Source organism: Ceratotherium simum, chromosome 38 (genome assembly GCF_057802395.1).
Source record: "Ceratotherium simum simum isolate JZ-2026a chromosome 38, ASM5780239v1, whole genome shotgun sequence".
Taxonomy (NCBI): Eukaryota; Metazoa; Chordata; class Mammalia; order Perissodactyla; family Rhinocerotidae; genus Ceratotherium; species Ceratotherium simum.
Genome location: NC_141937.1, coordinates 7,895,277 through 7,922,007, shown reverse-complemented (window position 1 = coordinate 7,922,007; position 26,731 = coordinate 7,895,277). Strand labels below are relative to the sequence as shown.

Genomic DNA, 26,731 nt, shown 5'->3' with positions numbered 1-26,731 from the left:
CACTTAACTACTTGCACCACTGGGCTGGCCCCTATATTTGACTTTTTGTTAATTACAGAGGGATTTAGTATTAACAGAAAACTAAACAAACCAGCTTGTCCATTAGTTATGGGCTTTTGATTATTATTAGAAGTTTCTTACTCATGTCAGAGTGGGTAAAGACAAAATATAAAATGCTTTGGGAAATTACTAGTCTAAGCTTACAGATTTTTTTTCTCCCCGACACCCTAATGCTTCTCAGATCTCCCTTAACAGACAAGTCCCTTCTGATTTTATAGAGGCCTACCTGGTCACAGTTGCTAGGAAATACTCTTGAGTTTCCTCTCTCCATCACAAACACATTATTTGAAAAATATAGTTACTGATAAGATGGATAGATTGGTCTTTTCTTTTTGCATGGTAGCTAGATTGGGGTTTAAGTCTATTTTAAGTTTAAATTACATCATTTTTAAACTAAGATGTATCAATTTCCATTTGTATTTTTTTTCCAAAACCAACTTGGTTTTTTGTTTTGGAAAAAAGAAATAGCTTCTTTGTCCCATCTTGCTTCTTTCCCGATTTGCTTTTCTTTACACAGATCATAGATCCAAGTATTAAACCGTTGCTTTTTGTAAACACAAAATTTCAAAAAATTGTTGTAGTATACCGTTTTGTATGCTGTAAGGTAGACTTAATAAGATTTGTATATCATCTACAAAAGTTATTTTTTTATAGGCTTGCTAAAATTTGGTTCTGTCTATACGGAAAAATGGGATTGTGGCATTTTCCCCCTTAAGTCCTTTTAATTGTTGGAGTAAAGAAGAAGGCTGAGAAGCTTCATCTCTTAATTTTTTGTGCTTTGAGTATCAGCTCCCTGCTAAATATAACATAGATTTGGACATAAAGTTTATAGCCCAGTCTTCTGGGGTTAATAAAGTCATTCTGGCTACTCTCAGTTAACCCTTTGTTTCCATTAGGACCTTTAAATCATGGATTAGAAGAACATTAAGAAGTTATATAAGCAAAGTAATACTTTTTCATTGTTCACTATTACTTTCAAATTATAAATTATATGCAGACATTCTCTGGCCATTATCAGTAATGCTACTCTGCATTTGTTTTATAAAGTCTTCTTAGGATCCTAAACCCTAAGCACATACTAGTTAACTACTACAACGTTCTGTTCTAGGTCCACATTGCCTCTCTTCTGCACACTTTTTCTTGGATGTTCTTATGTACTCTCCTAGTGTTAGATAACGTCTGTATGTACTGATGATTTCCAAATCACTGTCTCTGGGTTTCTCTCCTGAGCTCAAGACCATATATTAATGACCTACAGACATCTCTACATGGATGTCCCATAGGCACCTCAAAATTCAGTGTATTAAAAACTAAACTCACTATCTTCCAGTCTTACAAAGTGATACTATGTATGTATCATTTTGTGTTTCGTAGTAATGAAGTATAGTATGAATTGATATCTTGAAGAATAATGTATAGTGGAATTAAATTTGGAAGCAGTTGTTCTTTTTGCTTTCAAATTACTATTTCTTTACTAAGTAGAAATGAATGGTATGTATGTGCTCTGTTAATAAAGGTGTAAAGAACACAGTTAAACAAAATATCAAAGGGGAGGCGAAGGGCTGGCCTGGACAAATTTTTTATGAATGAAGGTTGATAAGCATTTGTAGCTAGAAACAATAAAATTGTGAAGAAATTTCTTGCATGGAATGTATAAAAAGTTTTAAGACATTCAGAAGTAAAATGGATTAAAACTACAGGTAAAAAGTCCATCATTTAAAAAATATTGCCAATTTTTAAAATAATAGTAATAATTTTTATATTAAAGTATAGCAAAAATTTCTGTAGACAGATAAAATCCTTTTTCATGGATCATAAAGGAAATTAAGTATACTGTAAATCAAGTAGGAAGTGCTCTTAGGAATATTTGTTTTAAAATCTTTATTTTAAAATTTAAATTGATTAGGAGGTAAGGTGGTTTTAAACAAGTTTTCTTTGGTGAATTGATTTTGGGTATATTAGTCTGTAACATATAAATATACCCTATTTCATCAAATCTAAAGGTACACTATAATATTGTGTACTAAGAAAAAAATGCTTACAAGTGATGACACAGTGTGTTCTTATACTTAGAATTATTTATTTATTGAAGGAAATCTTTTTCCTTCTTGATATTTAGATACAGATTTAAAAAAACCATTTATTACTCTTATGCATATATATAAAGTAAAATATAAATGAAATATATTAGTGAATATGTTCATAAAACTTATTCATATCACCATTAATTATAAAACGTATTCTAATTTAAGGGATGTTAAAATACAAAATATGTGTCTTAGATTCAGTGAAACAAAGTCAAGATTTTGAGTATAGAGGGGAGAGTGGGATGGTGTTAGAGGTTTGAGCGTTATCAGTATATAAAGTGGAAGTAAAGGGGATCACCTAGGGAGAAGGAAAGGAAGACAGAGAGATTGAAGAGTGGAACTCTGAGAAACATTAACTTTTTATGGAGTGAGCAAAGTTCCAAAGAGGGCATTTGAAAAGCAGTGACTTAGGAAGTAGAAAGAAGCCAGAGACTGTTGTGTCTAGAAAGCAAAAGAATGAAGGGATTTTAGTAAGGTAGAGGTGGTTAATGGTGTGAAAAATGCCAAACCGGAAGGATGTTGTGTGTGTGTTCATTGCAAATATTGGGAATTTAATTAACAGAACTTTTTACAGTTGTTCGAAGAAAAAATGTGGTGTTTACTTTGCATTAATTTTGAATGATTTCATGGGACAGTATAATGGACTAGGCGGATTATACTGAGTTAGTCTATATGTCTTCAATTTTGTTAATGTTAAATTTAAAATGTTTTTGTTCATTTGTGGCAAAGAAGAAATCAAGAAATAGATTAGATTAAGCTTAACATTTTTGCTTATCATCTGTCTTTCCATTCTTTATGAGAATAATCTTAAGGTACCTTAAGGATTCTTTCCTCAATCTACTTCATTTTATAAATGAGAAAAGTGACCCAGGAAACTTAAGTGATTTGCTCTAAGTTAATGCATTTAGTTTATGGCAAAGGCAGGAATCGGATGTGTTTTCTAAACCAGGTGTCTGTCAGATCTGCCATACTGTTTCTCCCTTCTTAAACTGAAGGTGGTAACTTGTGGAGATTTGACTGGCTAGGTAACTGCACTCTGTAGTATAGAGGTAAACAGCTTGTTTTAGGTTAGTAGTAGAGAATATTAGAGAATATAGCAAGTATAGTATAGCAGGGGAGATGGGTAAAATCTTTTTAAAAATTTAGAGAGAAATATATGTATTTTGATTTTTTTAATTTTCAGCATATGGTATGATTTTTTTCCTCAAATAACAGCCTGAAAATATAAGTACATGTGAATATCAGTTTCATTGAAAATATTGAGAATTGCTTCCTATTTTAGAGTAATATAATGTTCTGCTTATTTTTTTTTAATAGAAAAAATGAATGCATCAAACCAGACTCCACATAAAGACACTGGAAAAACCATGGAGAATGTGGAAGAATACAGCTATAAGCAGGAGAAAAAGATCCGAGCGGCTCTTAGGACAACAGAGCGTGATCATAAGAAAAATGCGCAGTGCTCGTTCATGTTGGACTCAGTGGGTGGGTCTTTGCCTAAAAAATCAATTCCAGATGTGGATCTCAATAAGCCTTACCTCAGTCTTGGCTGCAGCAACGCTAAGCTTCCGGTGTCTGTGCCCATGCCTATAGCCAGAACTGCACGCCAGACTTCTAGGACTGACTGTCCAGCAGATCGCTTAAAGTTCTTTGAAACTTTACGACTTCTGTTAAAGCTTACCTCGGTCTCAAAGAAGAAGGACAGGGAGCAAAGAGGACAGGAAAATACATCTGCTTTCTGGTTTAACCGATCTAATGAGCTGATCTGGTTAGAGCTACAAGCCTGGCATGCAGGACGGACCATTAATGACCAGGACCTCTTTTTATATACAGCCCGTCAGGCCATCCCAGATATTATCAATGAAATCCTTACTTTCAAAGTTAATTATGGGAGCTTTGCCTTTGTTAGAAATGGAGCTGGTTTTAATGGTACTTCAGTAGAAGGGCAGTGCAAAGCCCCTCACGGAACAAAGGTTATAGGTTACTCAACATACCATGAGCATCTCCAACGCCAGAGGGTGTCATTTGAGCAGGTAAAACGGATAATGGAGCTGCTGGAGTACATAGAAGCACTTTATCCATCATTGCAGGCTCTTCAGAAGGACTATGAAAAATATGCTGCAAAAGACTTCCAGGACAGGGTGCAGGCACTCTGTTTGTGGTTAAACATCACAAAAGACTTAAATCAGAAATTAAGGATTATGGGCACTGTTTTGGGCATCAAGAATTTATCAGACATTGGCTGGCCAGTGTTTGAAATTCCTTCCCCTCGATCATCCAAAGGCAATGAGCCAGAAGATGAGAGTGATGACATAGAAGGAGAATTGAAAGAGTTGGGAAGTAGTACAGATGAGAGTGAAGAAGAACACATCTCTGATCCAAAGGTACCAGAAACCAGACAGCCCGTTGACAGCAGTTTCAATATCCAGTCGCAGGACTGCGTGTCTAAGAAGCTTGAGAGGCTTGAGTCTGAGGACGATTCTGTTGGCTGGGGAGCACCAGACTGCAGCACAGAAGCAGGCTTTAGTAGACATTGTCTGACTTCTATTTATAGACCGTTTGTAGACAAAGCACTGAAGCAGATGGGGTTAAGAAAGTTAATTTTAAGACTTCACAAGCTGATGGATGGTTCCTTGCAAAGGGCACGTATAGCACTGGTAAAGAGTGACCGTCCGGTGGAGGTAGGTTGCCAGTAGGCATCAGTATGATCTTGTCCTTAGTTTCATTATTTATTGTAAATTACAATGTGTGTTGTGTGGATTTTATGTACTTTCATAGTCTTGATTTTTTTAAGGCATACATTATAGTTATTGTAAATTGCAGATTTCAGCATTTCTATTAAAGTACTATGATAAATAGGGAAATGTATCTATGAAAACTACGAAATTTAGTGAATTAAATGCAAGGTGGTGTGTGGAGGGAAAAAATCCAACCATATAAATATAGGATGGAGAAGCACAGGCTAGGTATAAATAAGGAGGGAAGCAAGCCACAATCATGGGTGACCACAAGCTGAGTATGAGTCAGTAAAAAAGTCAACAGGATGCTAAAGTATTTTTATATGAATATGGCGTCCAAGGTCATGGATATAGTTCTTTCTCTAGTCTTTGCATTAGCTTTACTCCCTTTTTGAGTAGTATGTCCAGTTTTGGTCACTATATTTTAAAGAGATGTGAATTGTAGAGAAATGTCAGAATGATCAAAGGAAAAAAATACCCACTATTTAGCAAGGTTGAAGTGTTTAGTGTAGATGATGGAAGTTTAAGAGAAGTCTTGGGGCCAGCCCGGTGGCGTAGTGGTTAAGTTCACACGTTTCGCTTCAGCGGCCCAGGGTTTGCCAGTTCCGACCCTGGGTGTGGACTTACTCACCACTCATCAGGCCATGCTGAGGCGGCGTCCCACACAGAAGAACTAGAGGGACCTACAACTAGGATATACAACTATGTACTGGGACTTTGGGGAGAAAAAAGAAAAAGAGGAAAATTGGCAACAGATGTTAGGTCAGGGCCACTCTTCCTCAAAAAAAAAAAAAAGATGTCTTAGTTATTATCAGAGACGTGTTTTGATATGTGACTATTTTGTGAGAGGAATATGCCTACTAGAGGAACTGGTTTGAAAACAGTATAAATTTGGTTTTGATAGCCTGATATCTCAGAAATTCTTCACTTAAGGTAAAACTAGAAAGGGGCATATTGTTGGATATTGTTATTGAGAGTAAAAGAGTACAAGCAGTTTTTCTGTTGTGGTGAGTTCATCTGGCTAAAAGCAAAAGCGCCCAGATCTTTGAGATCCCTCGTGCCTATGTTTTGCTGCAATTCTAAATTTTAGTAGCTGTATATGTACATATGTATGTACTTTTTATTTTTGTGTTTTTGACTTGATTACACAATCTGGCTTGCTTTAGAGTCAGAGATGATAAAACAGAAGGCCTTCTTTAAGATGGGAAACATCTGAAGAGAGCCTGAGTTTGCAAGATTTTTGTTTTTAGTCTGCTGGCCAGATCATGAACCCCTAGGAGAAAGGGTCAAACGTCTACATAACATAGCCAGATGTTTACGAAATTAGTGAGTACTTTGTAGCTGTAAGAGGTTAGTTTACTTTAAGTATTATTTTGATTAGAACTCTTCAAAATGAGTTTATAGAAGTCATTTTCTTTAACCAGTATTTTAACTCTGTGAATGATTTTTTATGTTCATTTTATTAGAGCAAATAAGTTTTCTTTCTTTTAATCCATCAATAGCTACTTTATAATAAGATTTTATTAAAGTGCACGTTTCAAAATCAGTACAGCAAAACTAGATTGTAATAAGGATTTGTGATAACTTCAGATGGCAAATCATTTACTTTGGTCTAGGTTTTGGCTGGAGTGGTTCAGTTCCAACGAGGACACGTGGACAAGACAGGATGGATTTTTATTGTGAAGCCCTGTTTTTGAAGTAATGTGAATGCTCTGGCAGTATTACCTCATTTCTGATTCAGTGGTTTTCATAGGAGAGAGGGGCTGGTGGTGAGGGCTCGGGGTGGCCAGTTGGGGCTTCTTAAAACTGCTTTACACGCCCTGCCCCAAATTGTCCTCTTCTCCCCTGCGGACCCTCTCTGTCAATGAACCATTGCTTCTGACGGGGGTGCTTTGCATCCCTTTGATGTGTTGAAACAAGAACAGATTGGGAAGGAGTGCACTGCATTTTATATTAGAACTCAGGTTGAAAAAAGATGATAGTAGATAGTCCATAGTCTTAGTTTGAATTCCCATTAAAGTTATATTCCTTTGGTTCGACCAATAGAGATTTAACCAAAAAGGTTATCCTTGTTATAGAAAAAAAGAAACACATACAAATTCAAAGCTTATAAAGTGTGTGAATTAAAGATTGTTTATTAGAATCATCTGTAGATAGTTTGCTCTTCAAAAAAAATGAAGTACAGAAGCCCCTGTTTTAAATTTTGGTTTATAAAATGTTTGTCAAATAATGAAAGCGTAACCAAGAACTGAAGTAGAAATTCTTCTGTATTGGAGATTAATCCAAACTAATAAAAGATGAGGCTCCAGAATTATGATTAACTCAGTGAGAAAGTAAGACTTTATTTTTATTCCCATTTCAGGAACATGATTTCTATGAGGCAAGGCATATGAACATAGGTACACTCCCCTTCCAGGTCTGTTTTGTTCTAGTCTTTTTACTAAGTATGTCAGGGAAAGAACCACAGTTTTGAAGTTAAATAACTGGGTTCCGTTCCTTGCTCTGATTCTTTCTCACCACGTAACTTAGTAAATGACTTAATCTTTCTGACCTTACGTCTTCGAATCTGTAAAATGGGTATAATAATACTTTCCTACCTACCTCACAGGGTTGTTGTGAGGCGTAAAAAGATATTTGTGTAACTGGTAAAACGCTATAAAAGTCAAATATAAACCATGATTTTTTAAGAAATTTGTTATATTTTTTTCCTCCCTTGAAGCTACCTATATATGGACTATTCTATATTTTTATTTTTAAAATGTATTTTACCTTTTAATCTCTGCCAAATAATTATACATTTTAAGGGCATATATTTTAAGCAGTGTATAGTCTTTCTGGTTTGAGGACGATTTTACTTTCATTCTTAATTGTTAGGAACATCTTGACCAACCGTTACCACAGATTGTACTCAATACATAGTTTCTATTTTGCACGGTTTTTATGGCTTTTGTGATAATAGTAATGAATATAGTTGAAAGATTTTGAAGAAATCTTCAAAAGAGAAGAAAAGAAATATACTCATGATATTTGATTTTTCTTGTCTATGTCTTTATATTTTTATTCTTTATGATAAAGTTATTTGTAATTAGTGTTTATAAATAACATGATCATATTTAATTTCCTTTGGCTTGTATAAGCATGCTTTATAAAATAATTTTCCTCTGAAATTTTATTATATTTCAAAATCTTTAAATTGAAAAAAGTGTAACTAGTGATACTAAAAAAATCTATTTGCAATTTTTTAAATAATATGAATATCATAAATAGCCTTAATGGTTTGTTAAAAAGTAGATGATGTTATAGCTCCCTAGCTTCCGTAAATTCATTTTCTCAGGACACATTTCTAATAACCTACGCAGTCTCTGATTAACAGATGGGGTTAGTTTCCAAAGTTCACTTGTACGACAGTTGTGATCTTGAAAATACTTATCTAGAGAAACTGCTGTAAATGAGAGGGTCTCAGGCCGTCAAATAGAACTTATTTAGATATAAGTAAGTGAACTAATAATACCAGCTAAAGTTTTATTCCTGGCAGCAAGGACATTATAATGTAAGAGGAAAAAATGGGAAAGCATTTTTTTCTCCTCCTGTTTTCGGACCCAGAGATGATCCTAGTTCCTTTTCATGCTTACTCATTTATTTTCTGGTTTACTGATTACCGTGATATTTAGAGCATCCTAAGATCTCATTGTTCCTACTTATTTCTGCCACTGTGCTGTAATCTAAATTCCTGCAATCTCAACGTGGTTGATCTCAAGTCGTAGGAATGAATGTATCTGATAGCCATTTCATATTAATAGGTGCTGTGTCCCTTTATGATGGAGATCCTCCTGCCTCCAAATCCTGCTCCTTTTCCCCTAGATACTGCTTGTAGAGGGACCCTTCCCGGCCTTCCTTACAAATTAGTAGGAATCAGCTCGGCAGTCTAGGAGTTTCTAGGTTTCCTTTCCAACAGCTGCTGCAGCTAAGTGTGGGTTTTATTATTAGTATTTACAGTTCAATTTTAGCTAAAAATTAAAACGAGACCATGTAAACATATATAAAAGATTTGTTCTTGGGCCGGCTCCGTGGCTTAGCGGTTAAGTGCGCGCGCTCTGATGCTGGCGGCCCGGGTTCGGATCCCGGGTGCGCCCCGAGGCACCACATCTCCGTCCAACCCGAGGCCGAGTCCCGCGTACAGCAACTAGAAGGATGTGAACCTACGACATACAACTATCTACTGGGGCTTTGGGGGGAAAAAATGAATAAATAAAAAAAAAATCTTTAAAAAAAAAAAAAAAAAAAAGATTTGTTCTTAATGTCAAAACTACCCCCATGCAATTGCATTCTTTTTTTTTTTTGAATAAACCTGTAATCTTGGAATAATTTTAGATTTATACAAAACTTGTAGAGATAGTACAGAGTTTTCTTATGCTCATCCTCCAGCTTCCTCTAATATTGACATCTTACTTAACCCTGGTACATTTGTCAAAATTAATATATTAACGTTGGTACAAAATACTTTTAACTAAACTGTAGACATAACTGGAATTTCTGTTTTTCTACTAATGTCCCTTTTCTGTTCCAGGCTCCAATCAAGAATGCCACATTGCATTTAGTCGACGTGTCTTCCTAGTCTCAGATCTGTGTTAGTGTCTCAGCCCTTCCCTGTTTGTCATGACCTGGATGGCTTGTAAAATGTCCCAGAATTTGGATTTTTCTGTTGTTTTGTTATGATTAGACTGGGGTTATGGGCTTGGCATGAATACCACAGAGTTGAAGCACCCTCATGGTGTTATGTCAACCTTGATCACCTGGTTAAGGTGGTATCTATCAGGTTTCTCCACTAGTTACCAGTTTTCCCTTTCCTTACTCTGTTCTTTGGAAGTGAGTCACTAAGTGGAACCCACACTCAAGGGGAGGGAATTAATCTCCACCTCCAGGAATAGGCAGTGTCTTCCTGTATGATGTGGAATTTTTCTGTGTGGATGATTTGCCTCTTCTGTCTCTATTTATTCACCCTTTTTATTTATCTCAGTATGGACTCATAAATATTTATTTTTTACTTTGCATTCTAATCAATACTATTGTTATTTGTTTTGTTGCTCAAATTGTCACTGCTTTAGCCACTGGAGCTCTTTCGGTTGGCTTCTGTGTCCTTTTGACATGTCTCCATATTTTTTTATGTTGTTTTGCTTTTTGAGCAGTGTCTTACTTTTTGGCATCATCTTTCCCCTGTTCCAGTCCTAAAACCAGCCATTTCTCCAAGGAGCTGTGGTTCCTTTCATTGGAGAATGGTATTTGGAAATGAGGATCTGGGCACTGGATGTGTTCGTTGCTTTTGGGGTGTCATTGTTTCTAGGCACTCTCGGTGATGGACAGTGTAGGTATGTCTCCTCACCCATGTGTACACACCTGTCTATAATTACTTCTCTATCTGTCTGTCTGTCTGTCACAAATAAACATGAGTTCATACTGGTGTCTCTGGCTCTAACCCAGTACCCAGAGTTTCATCCTAGCCTGCCTTCCTTGTTGGTTTGTTTTTTTTTTTTTTTTTAATAATTTTATTTATTTATTTCTTTTTCCCCAAAGCCCCAGTAGATAGTTGTATGTCATAGTTGCACATCCTTCTAGTTGCTGTATGTGGGACGCGGCCTCAGCATGACCGGAGAAGCGGTGCGTCAGTGCGTGCCCGGGATCCGAACCCGGGCCGCCAGCAGTGGAGCGTGCGCACTTAACCACTAAGCCGTGGGGCCGGCCCTCCTTGTTGGTTTATAACTTATTTCTCTAGCAGGGAGAAACCTGGCTCCAATTACAATTTATTTACATATTTGTTCAGCCCTAATATACATGTAAAGTAGTTTCAGAATTGCTAACCAGTACCCCTGTGAGGAATAAATCTACCAACTAGAGTACAGTATTTAAGTACAGTTCTTTTTGTCTTTAGCATTAGGGTATGTAGTCAAAACGCAGTTTCCAAAGTGACTTACGTCGGCCCCTTCTTCCTGCACTTGCTTCAGTGAGGTTGTATCCTACACGTATAATGTAGTTAGATGCATTCATCTCAGGCTGCATTCCAGCCTGGGATTCCCCAGTGTGCTAATTGAGTTTTTAAAATTTGCAAACTGTAAAGTGCACTATTTGTGTTGTACAGTTCTGTGGTTTTGTGCATTTAAAATGTTAAATATGCATAAAATATTTGAGCTATAGATTGTGGTATGGTTATTTTATGCTCCTTTTTGCTTTACCTTATAAAATTTATGTATTTTCAGAAGAAGAGAAGGATAAACTGTAAATTTATATGCATATTACCATGCATCTTACCTCAAATTCTAGGAAGATTTTTGGTTACTTTGTTAATTACTTTCTTTTGAATTAGAAATGAGCATGTAATTATCATAAGTTTAGTGGCCAATGAAATATTGTCTGTCTTTAGATCTGACAATAATTATGCTAATTTTTTCCTATAAGCACAAGAAACCCTGAAGAGGTTGCCTGTTAGAGTGGATAAAGCATGTAGAAACAGGGATATATATGATAATAGCTACCCTTTGTTGAGTCTGACCATGTGCCAGACACAACAACCGAATAAAGTGGCGTCGTTTCTGTATTTTACGGATAAGGAGAGTAGATAACTTGCCCAAAATCACGGAACTGTAGATTGCTGGAGGGATTCAAACCCCGGATTCTGGGATACCAGACTGTGACCTCCAGGGTGCTTCATATGTAGCCAGACCAGCACCAGTGCAGTTCCCAGTCAGCCCACTGGAGACACTCTAAGTAGGCTATAGGACCCCCCTATTCCTGCCTCCAAGATCACTTTCATTAATACAGTTCTTATAGTTAATTTTTTATTTGCTCCAGTCGTCACTTGTCTGATATCATTAATAAAGTTACATGAACTTTTTAATTGAGTAAGTGGCAAGCTAACAAGTACATGCTTGCTCATTTGCCTATAGGTTTTCTGTTTTCTTAAAAGAAGCATACTTATATGAGGGAAAATAGGAAGTTGTGCTACATTACTTTTGACTGCAGTGAGCCAACTGAATCAAAGTAAGATGAAAAAGATCAAAGATAGAACAGAAGTCATCAGCTGCAGCGGAGAACTGGGTCTCATGATTAACAGTCACCGCCAACAAGATTGGTAGCATTAACTGAATACTGCATATGTGGACGGGGGTTGGTCAAGTAACTTGGTGAAGGTCGTACATCCTGTAAATGGCGAAGCTAAGATGTGAACCCAGAACTGGCTGTAAAGCCATGCTCTTAACCATTGTAGTACACTGCCTCCTGAAGTTATATTTTGTCCCTCAGAGTCCTTTGAATATTTTTTGCCGGGCTGGCCCAGTGGCGTAGTGATTAGGTTCATACACTCTGCTTCAGCAGCCTGGGGTTAGCAGGTTCGGATCCTGGGCGGGGACCTACACACCACTTACCAAGCCATGCTGAGGCAGGTGTCCTACATATAAAGTAGAGGAACATGGGCGTGGATGTTAGCCCAGGGCCAATCTTCTTCGGCAGAAAGAGGAGGATTCGCAACAGATGTTAGCTCAGAGAGAATCTTCCTCACCCCCCCCAAAAAAAAAAAGTTTTTTTTTTTGCCTTAGTGGCTAGCATTTAAAATTAGAAGATCTTACATGAAAAATCTGGATTTTTTCGTTTTCCTTGAAATACTGGGAATTCTTCAGCACTGGGCCCGCATCCCAACATGGTAGCACCTGGCGAGCTCTAGGTTACCACAGTGCCATCGTTTCTTCTCTTACTGTCCCTGTTCCCTAGCTCACCCACTTCCATCACCCAGCTGGCCCTGTAGGCATTTCAGTGATATGACCGCTAGTATAGAATCATAGAAACTAACTTTTGAAGGGTAACACGAAGACTATTTTGATCTAATCCTTCATTTTATAAAACAATGTACTTTCTTTTGTTTTATTTATTTATTGAAGTATGTAAAGAAAGTTGCTGTTTATACCTGCTCAGAGTAGTAATCATTTGGTTTGTATCTTCTAGACTTTTTTGTGCTTATATAAATACATATCTTTGTTATGTGATGCAGAAAATTTTTGTATTTCAAAAGAATATGATAGTACTGTTTTTATTCTATGATTGGTGGGTCATCCCGCTGCCCCCCATTCTCTACTTTGGATGTGTCTGTATCACTTTATGTAGCTCTACCTCAATTCCACTTAACAATTACATGGTATTCCATTATATTAATGTACCATAACTTATTTAACCATTTCACTCTTTTTTTTATCCCACTCTCTGCCTCTGGCAGTCATCAGTCTGTTTTCTGTTATCCATGAGTTTGGGTTTTTCCTTTTTTTTAGATTCCAGTATTTGTCTTTCCCTGTCTGGCTTATTTCTCTTAGCATAATGCCCTCAAGGTCCATCCATGTTGTCACAAATGGCAGGATTTCCTTCTTTATGATGGCTAAATAATGTTCCATTGTGTGTGTGTATGTATATATATACCCACCAGATTTTCTTCATCTATTCATCCATCAATGTACATTTAGGTGGTTTCCGTATCTTGGCTATTGTAAATAATGCTGCAGTGAACATGGGGGTGCAGATATCTTTTCGAGTTAGTGTTTTCATTTCCTTCGGATAAATACCCAGAAGTGGAGTTGCTGTATCACATGGTAGTACTACTTTTAATCTTTTGAAGAACCTCCACACTGTTTTCCATAGTGTTTGCACCAGTTTAAATTCCGACCAACAGCGCACAAGGGTCCCCTTTTCTCCACATCCTTGCCAACACTCGTTAATTTCTTGTCCTTTGATAATAGCCATCCTGACAGTTGTGAGGTGATGTCTCATTGTGGTATTGATTTGCATTTGCCTGATGATTATAACCATTTCACTCTTAATGGACACTTAATTTTTTTTACTCTTATAAACAGTGTAGCCACAAATAATCTTGTACATGCCCCTTTATGAATTTATTCTACTGTTCTTGTAAGAATGGTTGATTGAAATGAAATTGCTAGGTCATAGGGTATGCGCATTTAAATCTTTGATAGATAATGCCAAATTGCTCTCCAAAAAGGCTGTACTAACGCTTACCTTCCCCAACAGTGTAGGAGAAACCCCATTTTTCCTCACTTTTGCAGCCATGATCAGTAAAAACTATGATTTCATTTTCTTCTTTAATTCCCCTCATTTTTAGTGACATTGAACCTGTTGTCATGTTTCTTGCCCATTTGTTTCTTCTTTGAGTTTTCTTTTATTCATTTTGTGCGTTTTCTGTGGGTTATTTATTTTATTATTAATCTATTGGAGCTATTTATATTTATGGATATTACTCACTGTGATAGAAACTGTGCAAACTGTCCTTCAACTTGTTTGTGATGCTTTTCACTGGATAGAAATTTAAAATTTTTTTTTTTTTTAATTTTTTGTTTATTGCAGTAACATTGGTTTATAACATTGTAAAAATTTCAGGTGTACATCATTGTACTTCTATTTCTGCATAGATTACATCATGTTCACCACCAAAATACTAATTACAACCCTTCACCACACACATGTACCGAATTATCCCTTTCACCCTCCTCCCTCCCCCCTTCCCCTCTGGTAACCACCAATCCAATCTCTGTCCCTATGTGTTTGTTTATTGTTGTTATTATCTACTACTTAATGAAGGAAATCATACGGTATTTGACCTTCTCCCTCTGACTTATTTCACTTTGCATTATACCCTCAATGTCCATCCATGTTGTCACAAATGGCTGGATTTCATCGTTTCTTGTGGCTGAGTAGTATTCCATTGTGTATATATACCACAGCTTCTTTATCCATTCGTCCCTTGATGGGCACTTAGGTTGCTTCCAAGTCTTGGCTATTGTGAATAACGCTGCAATGAACACAGGGGTGCATGTACCTTTGCAAATTGGTGTTTTCAAGTTCTTTGGATAAATACCCAGCAGTGGAATAGCTGGATCATATGGTAGTTCTATCCTTGATTTTTGAGGAATCTCCATACTGTTTTCCATAGTGGCTGCACCAGTTTGCACTCCCACCAGCAGTGTATGAGAGTTCCCTTCTCTCCACATCCTCTCCAACACATGTTGTTTCCTGTCTTGTTAATTATAGCCATTCTGACGGGCGTGAGGTGATATCTCATTGTAGTTTTGATTTGCATTTCCCTGATAGTTAGTGATTTTGAACATCTTTTCATGTGTCTGTTGGCCATCTGTATATCTTCTTTGGAGAAATGTCTGTTCAGGTCTTTTGCCCATTTTTTAATTGGGTTGTTAGTTTTGTTGTTGTTGAGATGCATGAGTTCTTTATATATTTTGGAGATTAAGCCCTTATCAGATGTATGGTTTGCAAATATCTTCTCCCAATTGTTAGGTTGTCTTTTCGTTTTGTTGATGGTTTCCTTTGCTGTGCAGAAGCTTTTTAGTTTGATGTAGTCCCATTTGTTTATTTTTTCTGTTGTTTCTCTTGCCCGGTCAGATGTGGTGTTTGAAAAGATGTTGCTAAGACCGATGTCGAAGAGCGTACTGCCTATGTTTTCTTCTAGAAGTTTCATAGTTTCAGGTCTTACATTCAAGTCTTTAATCCATTTGGAGTTAATTTTTGTGTATGGTGTAAGGTAAGGGTCTACTTTCATTTTTTTGCATGTGGCTATCCAGTTTTCCCAACACCATTTGTTGAAGAGACTTTCTTTTCCCCATTGTATGTTCTTGGCTCTTTTGTCAAAGATTAGCTGTCCATAGACGTGTGGGTTTATTTCTGGGCTTTCGATTCTATTCCATTGATCTGTGTGTCTGTTTTTGTGCCAGTACCATGCTGTTTTGGTTACTATAGCTTTGTAGTATATTTTGAAATCAGGGAGTATGATACCTCCAGCTTTGTTCTTTTTTCTCAGGATTCCTTTAGCTATTCGGGGTCTTTTGTTGTTCCATATAAATTTTAGGATTCTTTGTTCTATTTCTGTGAAAAATGTTGTTGGAACTTTGATAGGGATTGCATTGAATCTATAGATGGTTTTAGGAAGTATGGACATCTTAACTATGTTAATTCTTCCAATCCAAGAGCACGGAATATCTTTCCATTTCTTTGTGTCTTCTTCAATTTCTTTCAGAAATGTTTTATAGTTTTCGGTGTACAGATCTTTCACCTCTTTGGTTAAGTTTATTCCTAGGTATTTTCTTCTTTTTGTTGCAATTGTAAATGGGATGGTATTCTTAATTTCTCTTTCTGCTACTTCGTTGTTAGTGTACAGAAATGCAACTGATTTTTGTATGTTGATTTTGTATCCTGCAACTTTACCATATTCGTTTATTACTTCTAAAAGTTTTCTGGTGGATTCTTTAGGGTTTTCTATATATAAAATCATGTCATCTGCAAATAGTGACATGTACTCATTGGTGATCTTGGAATTTGTCCCTTGAGGCCCGTCGGACACCCTGTTAATCCCCTCGGTTTTCCCTGCTCAAATGCTGGTACTGTTGGGGTGGGTCTAGGGTGCCATGTGGGTGTGGGGTATTAGTTGGTTCCGGGATACTGCCGGGGTCTGGGAACTGTCTGTTTTTCCCAACCTCTTTGATTTTGGGGTTCATGAAAATACACTGTCACCTAGTTTTATTGTAAATGTTTCATGGAGTTGCGATTTTGTTCTAGTTTTTCTGTCTGTTTTTATGGGGGAACTAATGGAAGTTGAAATCCTACTGCCACCACTGTCTTCGTAGAATTTTTTTTGTTATGTTGGCCTGTACCAAATTGCCAATGTTTGATCATTTTTGACTGACTAAAATGGCAATTTATATGGTGTAACCTAATGTATAGCTCTGTATTTAGGTTTTAGTACATTCAGAATCTCTTTTTCCAAATATATATGTTCAACACACAATTTTGTATTCACATTAATACATACTTTTAGTTTCTCATAACAGGCAAGAATTTCTAAAATAGCTGTGTAATTTAAAAAAGTGATTAACTGTGATAGTGTAAAGGATAGTGTATAGGGTGAGGTAAAGATGTAATTATTTTTCTTTTAATTCCCTATAACACTCATTGGATTATCCGTTGTTTTCTAATTTCTTGAACTGCTGCCTACCTTTTTTTTTTTTTTTTTTTGGTGAGGAAGATCAGCCCTGTGCTAACATCTGCCAATCCTCTTCTTTTTTCTTTCTTTCTTTTTTTTTTTTTTTTTTTTTTTTTTTTTTGCTGAGGAAGACTGGCCCTGGGCTAATGTCCGTGCCCATCTTCCTCCACTTTATATGGGATGCCGCCACAGCATGGCTTGCCAGGCGGTGCATTGGTGTGCGCCCGGGATCTGAACCGGCGAACCGCGGGCCACCACAGCGGAGTGCGTGCACTTAACCACTTGCGCCACCAGGCTGGCCCACGCCTACGTTTTTTATATACTAAATTATCATAGATAATTGGCACTGTTTCTCTGTTCTGTTGATCTTTTTATTGCTGTGCCACTACTTTTCTGTTTTAAATAAAGTACATTTATTGGTAAGGTTTGACATCATGTAGGGCAATTCTTCCCATTCATTTTTTCTTTTCAAAAATTTCTGAGCTGTTTTTATTTTTGCACATTACCTTCTTGTATGTGAACTTTATTTAACTTTATTTTATTTATTTATTTAACTTCATTAAATAATCCACACAAAATGCCATTGGGATTATGATTGTAATTACATTGCATTTTTATTAATGTTCCTACATGGTTGAGTCTTCGCAGTTTGGCTGCATTGATCAGGAATTTTACACCATATTTAATCCTATATTTCTCACTAGAAATAATAACAAATATGCCATTCTTAGACTTTATTGCCTCTTTCCCCTCTCCCTGTGTTTTATTGAAATAATGGGGAATTTAAGATCCAGGGTTTTTCTTACAGTATGCTTTTTAATTTTTTTAAACTTCAAATATCCCTTTCTAGAACTTGAATTATAGTCCTTAACCAACTTATCGTCATGGAGTTGTATCTGCCTTTTATAAAAGGTCTGCTAGATTCATGGCTTCTCCCTTCCTTGGGCATTTTTCTTCCCCTGTCTTGAGATCTGTATTCTGATCCAGTTTTTCTTTGATTAACCTCTACTTCCTCAGGTAGTTTCTTCGAGAAGGTAAATGAATTGTACTTTGTGTTCTTCCCTGTTCAAGGAGGCTTTTTCCTTCTTCATGTTAGTGATATCTTGACTGTGCAGAAAGCTCTCCTCCGTCTCTTCGTTCTGTTGTTTCTGGCAGTCCTGTTACTCTTATGTTAGAGCTGCTAGATCTGACTCCCATGTCTCCCATTTTTCACTCAAAATTTCCATTCCTTTTTCTTTTGCTCTGGGTTATAGTGATAATTGCTGCAGTTAATTTCTAAATTATTAATTCAGTTTTTGACAACATTCATTCTGTTTTCACTGTCTTTATTGAATTTATTTCAGAAATAGTTTTTTTTTTCCAGAGGACTTGGATGTGATCTTGCATTAGAGTATTTTTATCGTTCTCTCCTGTTTCCTACATTAAATCAGTATCAGCTGTTCTGATTCTTCACCTTGGTCTCCTTAGTTAAAACTGCTGTTTCCTCTTCAGTGCCCAGTAGTTTTTTAATGTCTGTTCCTCGTTGTCTGGGTGGGGATTGACCCACCAGGCACCACCAGCAGGGATGCGTTTCCTCTGCAACTGTGTAGGTTGGGCTGTTGGGTCTCCCGGACAATGTTGTCTTGCCATTGTTGAGAAGCAGGGATTGTTCCCTTTCTCAGTGAGCCTGTAAGAAATGGGTCAGCAGGCTGGGACTGGAGAGAAAACCAAGAGAATTCTTCAGAATTTTATCATAGAAAGGTTGCTGAATTTTGTAGAGCTCTAAATAATCGTTTTAACTGATGTCATTCTCTACACCAGAAGAAACAAAGCGTTTATATTGCCTAAAGCTTTTAAACAGACATGTCTTAACCTGACCACATTTATCACAAGTAATCATTTTTAAAATTGGGTGGCTATTTTAGAAGTTCTTGCTTGTTATGGGAAACTAAAGTATGTATTAACTTAAATGCAAAAATATGTGTTGAACATAACTGGTCTCCCTTACTCCCATTCTTTTAAGAGTTTGCTAAGTGACAGGGAGCACAGATATGAATGACGTTTAGAGGCAGAATAGCTATACTTGGTGATGTTTTAAGTTGAAGACAAGTTGAGATTTTGAAATTTTGATGGCTTAAGTTTTCTCCAAGAAGGCAAGGTCTTTGAATATGATTGGTCAGAATGATGTTGCCAGAGGTTTAAGAACAGTGGGAAAGTTCCAATTCCCTACTTTTATGGGGAAAAGTATAGGAATTTGATGGGGATAACCACAAGAAAGGGTGAGCAACACTAGGATTCCCAGGAAATGTCAAAAAAAGATATCTGAGTGGTACCAGCCAGGTCAATTTTATGAACTTTTTCTTATCACCATCTTTCCTTATAGCTCAGGAGGCCAAGTGGACAAAATAATTGGTTGAACCCATTAGTTTTTGTGTTGACATAAATAGCTACCTGGTTTTGTAATCTTTTCTCAAATTTTAGTAGTTCTCTGGTTTTCTCAGTCTGGAGATAGTTGTGGATAATACTATATATAACCTTAAAATAAGTGTTCCGATCATTTTAAGTATGATAAAAAATGTATGATGAAAAAAATGAACTTGATTCTTCTTCTGCTATATGTTTTTGATAAAAATATTACCATTTGGTTTTAGTTCTTGTTATGGTTTTCTAATACTTTTATAACTTTTTGGGTCTATGTTGAAAATGTTGAATTATTCTAAAGAATATTTTCCTGTAAAATTGTGATTTTTGTAGATATATCAGCAAATTATAGAGAATAATACATTTTGACTACAACCTTAGAATGTTCTCCTATATGCTTTTTTAACCTTTGTTGAATTTTTGTCATAGTTTTCTGAATTTCCAGATCCCATGTGGGGTTCAGATTATGTGCAGTTGTCCAGGACGCCACCTTCCTCGGAGCAGAAATGCAGCACTGTGTCTTGGGACGAGCTGAAGTCCATGGATTTACCCTCATTCGAACCTGCCTTCTTAGTCCTCTGTCGAGTCCTTCTGAACGTTATACACGAGTGTCTGAAGTTAAGATTGGAACAGAGACCTGCTGGAGAGCCGTCTCTCTTGAGTATTAAGCAGGTTTGTTTCAAAGACTGTTAAAAAATACTTAGCAATTGACTCATAAATTTTTATTTTGAGGATTTTTTTCCCTAAGTGTTGCAAAATAGTAAAAAATGAGTGTATGTTCGTGTTTTTAAGCTGCTCTTTTTAGGGTAAAGTGTCTTTACATGCAGTCCTCAAGGATAAGATGGTAGTTCACCCTTTCTACCACCCACTTCCTTGTTCTAAAAGGATGTAAAAGTATGGTGATGGGGCTGGCCTGGTGACGTAGTGGTTAACTTTGCACACTCTTCTTCGGTGGCCTGGGGTTTGTGCGTTTGGATCCCGGGTGTGGACCTACACACCACTCATTAAGCCATACTGTGGTGGTGTCTCACATACAAAATAGAGGAAGATTGCCACAGATATTAGCTCAGGGACAATCTTCCTCAAGCAAAAAGAGGAAGATTGGCAACAGATGTTAGCTCAGGGCCAATCTTCCTCACCAAAAAAGAAAAAAAAAAGTATGGTGATAATTTGACCCTCTATATCCTATTAATAGGATAATTAAATCCAGTCTTTGAAGACTGGAAACTTAAAATTCATTCATAACAGTTTAAGTTCCTTAAATTTATTTTTTTATTCTTTTTAAGCAATGTGTAAACAGATGAATGTCTCTAGAGTCTGCAGAGGGGAGATGTTTGGACTTTTTGCTTGCTTAGGCAATTGTATGGTTTAAACAGTAATGACAACTTCTGCTTTCTTGGTTATTATTAGTTTTGGATGGGATTTTCTAGGGAGGTTGATACTCTAGGGGTAACAGAGGAATGGCTAGAAGCAGTTGTATCTAGCAGAGTGAGTGCTGAAGACTGATTGTATTTATGCTTTACGATAGTACCTTGTTGACATTCACTATATAAAACAGACATTTCAGATTTTGAAGAAAAAAAGTTGGTAATGTTTTTTGTCATCTGTGCGTGTCCATCCCCAGGAGATTGAAGGGCGAGGAGCTCCTTGGTGCTGAATGACAGGATGGAGCATAGGGGATGAATATAGGTTGAGGAAGGACAGGTTGTACGATAGGTGTACAGTAGGACTGGGAGTTGTTATTTAGTTGGGTGTAGAGTGGGGTGTCCATTGGATTTGGAAGTGGATCCCTGCACCTTGTTGTCACCCCTTCAGTTTCCATCCAGCCCTGGCCAGGGCTCTATTTCCACGTTTGCTCTACTTCTCACCGTCGTGGTTCTGGTCGTTGTCCTGCTGTCGTCCACTTTGGCCCTGCTTTCACTTGTCCTCTGTATCACAGTGGTTACTTAGGAAGTTTTGGTAAAATACTTACTTCCCTTCCCCACGAAACAAATGCTTTAGGAATATAACTTGGTAAAACAAGGTGGAGTTTACTTTTTGCTAATGGGGCTGTTCTGAGGATTAAACAGTAATTTATGTTAAAACATTTTGAAAAATAAACAATACTTAGATTAATGTAGCATCACTAGAGTCAAAATAAAATAGAAATTCTGGCTTAAATGCATTCAAAGATTCAGTTTTTTTTTTTTTTCAGATGAAAGATAAAAAAAGAAAAAAATATGTGAGTTTTTACCCTTAAATATTTTTCAAAAACAAGATTTTAAATAGCTGCAGTAGTGCTCTACTATATAGGTGTAGCATAATTTATTTAATCCCCATGGTTGTTTTGAATAATATTGTGGTAAATATATTTGTAAGTTTTAGTCTGCATCTCTGATTATTTCTTGAGTATAAAATATAAAAGTAAATTAGTGAGTCATGTGTTTTTAGATTCTAGAAAGTTTGTACCAGTTTACTTTCCCAGTAGCAACATAGTGGTTTCTTTTGTGTCTTTACTAATATATAGTAAAACTAATGTAACTGTAATCTCGTACCCACAGTCCCTACTGGTTAGAACATGTCCCGGCATATTCTTAATGGAAAGGACTTCACAGGTCATCTCATTTCTGCCTCCTTCCCTCCTTTCTAACATTACCTTCTGGGCCTACATATTGTGGTTTTACTCATCTTTTTGTTTTGTTTTTCTTGACTTCCATCTAATTTCATCAGATTAATCTTTAATTTAGGTCTGTTTGTTTTGTGATTATTAGAATTTTTGATGGTAAAAGCCACAAATCACAGTAGGTAAAGTACGCTAATTTATTATAAAGGCCGCCATGCTCTGGGGTATGTAAGTATATTTGAATATTATGTTTTTGGTTAAAAATGACCAGTTTCACGAGGAAGATTTTTCTCCGTTTCTGCTATCTTATAGTGTAAACTAGTAGAAGAATAGATCTTTTCCTGCAGAATTTATTTTCTATATAAATTTATTTGTAGGAAAATATAATTTAGCAAGTCAGGTTTTAACTTATGTGATATTTTCCCCATGTATTCATGCTGTAATATTAAATACTTTTATTTTCACTAATTCTTATGCAATTGAGACTACTAAGATGTTTATATAAAATGAACTGGTAAACAATGTGGAAGATATTTTAGGTTTTTCAGAGGCAAAGTCCCCTTTTTCTTAGTGTTTTGAGGATCTGATTGGGAAATGTGTGAAAACTGACGAGTAATCTGGTCAGGATGTGTGAGGTGATAGAACTGTGACTGTTCTCTCGCAGCTGGTGAGAGAGTGTAAAGAGGTGCTGAAGGGCGGCCTTTTGATGAAGCAGTACTACCAGTTCATGCTGCATGAGGTTCTCGACAGCTTGGAGAAGACAGACTGCAACATTGATGCCTTCGAGGAGGATCTGCATAAAATGCTGATGGTAGGACAGTTGGAAGGAATGTCTACGTATGTTGGTCTATCTGTGTGTTTGTGTTGGGGGGGTGGTAATCTTTAGTCTGATTGTTTTCATCTAGTATTAGATTAAATTTGTTTCTCCTAAATCCACATTTAAAAAAATCCTCAATGATTTTTAAGTTAAAATTTTTGACAAAGCTTACCCTAGTTCGTTGTTTAATTGTAGGATCTTATAGCAGAACGGCCCAGAAATAGAACAGTCTGGTCCTATTTTATTGAGCCATCTGTCATCGGCCATTTTTGTGATACCGGGTGTGCTAGGGACCTTGCACGGCTCTGGGAATACAGTAGTGAGCACGAAGAAACTCAGTCTGGAGAGAACTGGGCATAGTCGATACTTTCACCCCAAGTGGTAAACGCTAGGGCAGAACTGTACTGAGATGCACTGAAGGCTTAGAGGTGGGATACCTACACTAGCCTGGGGACATCCAGGAGCTTTTTCAGCTCTGAGAAAGCTGAGTCTTAAAGATGAGTCAAGAGTTAGCTGAGGAACCTGGCACATTCGAGGAATTGTAAATAATGATTTGGCAGGAACAGACTTATTTTTATTTCTTTCCGAAAAGAACTCCCCCAGTCCTCTCAGATGCATTGTTACCTGTGTTTTCTAACCTCTACTTCTGCTCGTATTATTCCTTCCTGCTTTAAATGTCTCTTCTTTTCCTTGTCTGCTCATTTAAGAATTACTTTCAAGTTTTATTTTTTTCTAGAAAACTTTATCTGACAGTTTTAACCATTAGTGTGCATTTGCCTAAACTGTCTCTGAACTCTTACAGCAGTTATAATTAGAACTGTACTGTTTAATACTTAATGATATACCACCTCTCTGTTCTCAGGTTTCCCTAATTTGACTGAAAGCTTCATAAGCCAGAGGCTATGACTTGAAGTTCTTTTGTCCTCCCTTGTGTCTGGTAGAGTGTTAATATATAGTGAATACATGTTAGATGCGTTAGAGTACGTGCACAGATGATTACATAGTGTGGCAGGTTGATGGAATAACAGAGAAAATGACAAGGCTTATAGGTATATTGTTTCTGGAATTCTTTCATCCTTGCTTGACATCTCACTGTAGCCTGCCTCAGCATAGCTCAGCATGTCTAGATACCACCCGCTCTCTAGGCTGGAAGAGAAGAGAAGGGCAGAGGGGAGAAGTATCTATGCCAGCTTGAGTCCAGAACAGTGACAGCTCTCCTGGGAGCCCCGCCCGACAGATTTCCCCTACATTTTACTGACCAGACCTGTCGCACGGCCTCTAAACTGTAATGGAGGCTGAGCATTCAAATATTTAGCTTTTCAGCCTCTATAGTAGAAGGATAGAAAGAAGAAGGTGACTGGGAGGGGGACTTATCATATCTGGCTATTAAGAGAAATAATTTTGAGTTTGAAATTATTTCCTAGTTGTTTGGGAGAATACATAAAAGACATCAATGTGTAAAATGTGGCTGGATTTTGAAATACTATGTATTTCTTATGTCAGAAAAGACTTTATCATTGAAAAGTTATGGTAAAAAGCAACAAGCAAATTAATTTTTCTCTCTTTCTATGGATTAGTAAACCAGAAGTTTAAAAAGACAAAATGTGCTTTGCTTTCCAGACTGTCTTTGATGGCGTTACAGAATCATCCGAAAGACCTTTTGTCATGTAATCACTGAGCAGGAAGGATGAGAATTAGGCATGTCAAACGTGCCTTCCAGCTCATCCAGTTTGAGTGTCCTTGGTGTACCTGTGAGAGATATGCAGCCTAGGTTAAGTGAATTACCAAATTCGCAGCTAGTTAGAGCTAGAAATGCTTAGAATTTAGTTTTGGCTTTGCTACCAATTATCTGTGTGAGGCATAATCTGCCTTAGTTTTATCTCCATAATTTCACAGATGAAGAACTAGAAATTATCACTGATTTTAAAATTGTGTCCCAAGGGTGCCAGATGGATAAGTACAGGGGCATGTTTTGAGAACTGGGGTAGCCCCCAAAAAATCAGTGTTTTTGTCAGGAAGAAAGGCGAGAATGGCCTTTGGGTAGGAATCAAATTATGTTTACTGCAGCATTCTTCCTTGGAAACTCACCAAAAACAGCAAAAGGAATGAAGAGTAAAGAAAAAAATTATTCAGTGAAGCAGGAAGTTGGCCACAATATCGCCCCCACACCAAAGAAAAGACTATTACAGTTATTTGCCTTAAATTTAGACTAAATGAGAGTGGATATAAGCTCTAACTATATCCCACTTTAGATATGGAGGGCTTGTGCAGTGACTTATTAAGAGCTGTGAAATGTAGGTGTGTGGACAGTCAGGAGAGAAGCAGGGAGTGTCCTCCTGGAGGACCTGCTATAGGTGGCTTACCTACAAGACAGAAGGAGCATAAGTAGAGACACTTGTATTGTCTGCAGCCTATCCTGTTAGCCGAGGAAGACGGCCGAAGGAGAGCTAGGTTAGAAGGGTCAGGGGAAGCAGTGATTAGCTTATGATGCAGAAAGTCTATGACTTAGGGGTCTTTACTCGGTGCTACATAATCCTTTCAACTTGAACAATGAGGAACCTATGCCTGCAGATCCAAGGAAATAACTGGATAGGTGTTTGTTTGAGGCAGCAAATCCAAATTGGACCTGTGAACTGTCTTAGCTCATTTCCCTGGCCCTGGCCTTGGAAATAACCAAAACAATAAGCATATAATATATGATGTAGGAATGTGTGATAGCAGTTTTAAGGAAACCACATAAAAGGAATGAAAATATGAAAATGAACAAAATGTGATAGTTGTAGAAGATGCACCAGGGAGAGCTCAGACATGCACAATTAGTGTTCCTGTAGAAGCATAAAGAGCAAATGAGCAGAAGAGATTCAGTTTTCCATTCTACAGCTGTTATTGGGTGTCTGCTGTGTGCCAGGCAGGCATCGTGCCAGGTACTGAAGATTCAGTGATGAGCGTAAACTCCCTCTCAGAGTTAAGAGTGATGGGGAAAATGCTTATTAAAGCATCATGCAAACATCAGGTCACAACAAAGGAGAGGCACAGCTTGTCTGTGGACTCGGACAGTGAGATTTGAGTTTGTGTGCCAGTTAGGAAAAGCTTCTCTCAGGAACGGACACTTGGAATTTACCTGAAAGTTGATATGTGTACTACGATCCAGTTTATGTAAGAAATTGAAAACCTATACAAAGTAATACTGTATATTGTAAGTTATGTAATAACAGATGATCTTAAAGAGCATATAAACTAGAAGGAGACGTACTCAATTCATCATCGTTGCCTCTGAGGAGGGAAGAAAGAGGTAGAAGTGAAGAAAGAAACAGGAGAAATTAGCTTTGAGATGTGTTATTTCTTATTGAAAGAATGTCCAAAACAAATATGGCAGAATATTAACATTTATTCATTCTGGGTGATATTTGTTATAATATGTTTAGGCCTCTTTACTTTTTAATTAAATTAAAGAGAGAAATTGAAAGAAGCGCTTCTGACAGAGAAGGCAGCAGATGCAAAGTCTCGGTGGGAAGCAACTTTGGAACAAAGCTTCCTAAGAAAGCATTGTGAAAGGATCATTGTGGCTGCAGTTTGAAGAACAGACTGGAAGGATCCAGGGTAGATGAGAGTGGACCAGTTAGAGACTATTCCTGTAGCCTGTCTGCTAGTCCTTGGATTAGAGTGGTATGACATATATTTAGGAAGAAGTGTAAGGATTCAAAAGAAACTTAGGAGTGAAATTGGCAGGACTCAGGGATGGATTGGATATGGGGGAGGTATTGAGAGTGACTGCTGAGTGTCTAGCTTGTGCAACAAGATGAGTAGTGAAGATTTTGGGTCCAGTAAGAGATTTTTAAATTGAAGGTACCTGACACCATTTGAAAGCCTTTGGGGTTGATTTTGTTAAGGAAAAGAGATGAAAAGATACATATATATGTATATGAAAGAAGAGGGAAAATGGATAGTGTGACATTCCTCGGATACCATGAGGAGATGGGTCTCAGAGCA

The 26,731-nt window shown here is 37.1% G+C and overlaps 1 protein-coding gene across 11 annotated transcripts in view; it reads left to right on the top strand.

Annotated features, from left to right (window-relative positions):
• MAP3K4 (mitogen-activated protein kinase kinase kinase 4) overlaps positions 1-26,731 on the top strand; it is a 108,629-nt gene that overhangs the window by 41,918 nt on the left and 39,980 nt on the right. For all 11 annotated transcript variants that reach the window (XM_087425052.1, XM_087425051.1, XM_087425055.1 and 8 more), the window contains exons 3-5: positions 3,465-4,828; positions 19,752-19,994; positions 22,589-22,735. In XM_087425052.1, coding sequence (XP_087281178.1) covers positions 3,465-4,828; positions 19,752-19,994; positions 22,589-22,735 — 1,754 coding nt within the window. The remainder of the gene's footprint in view (positions 1-3,464; positions 4,829-19,751; positions 19,995-22,588; positions 22,736-26,731) is intronic.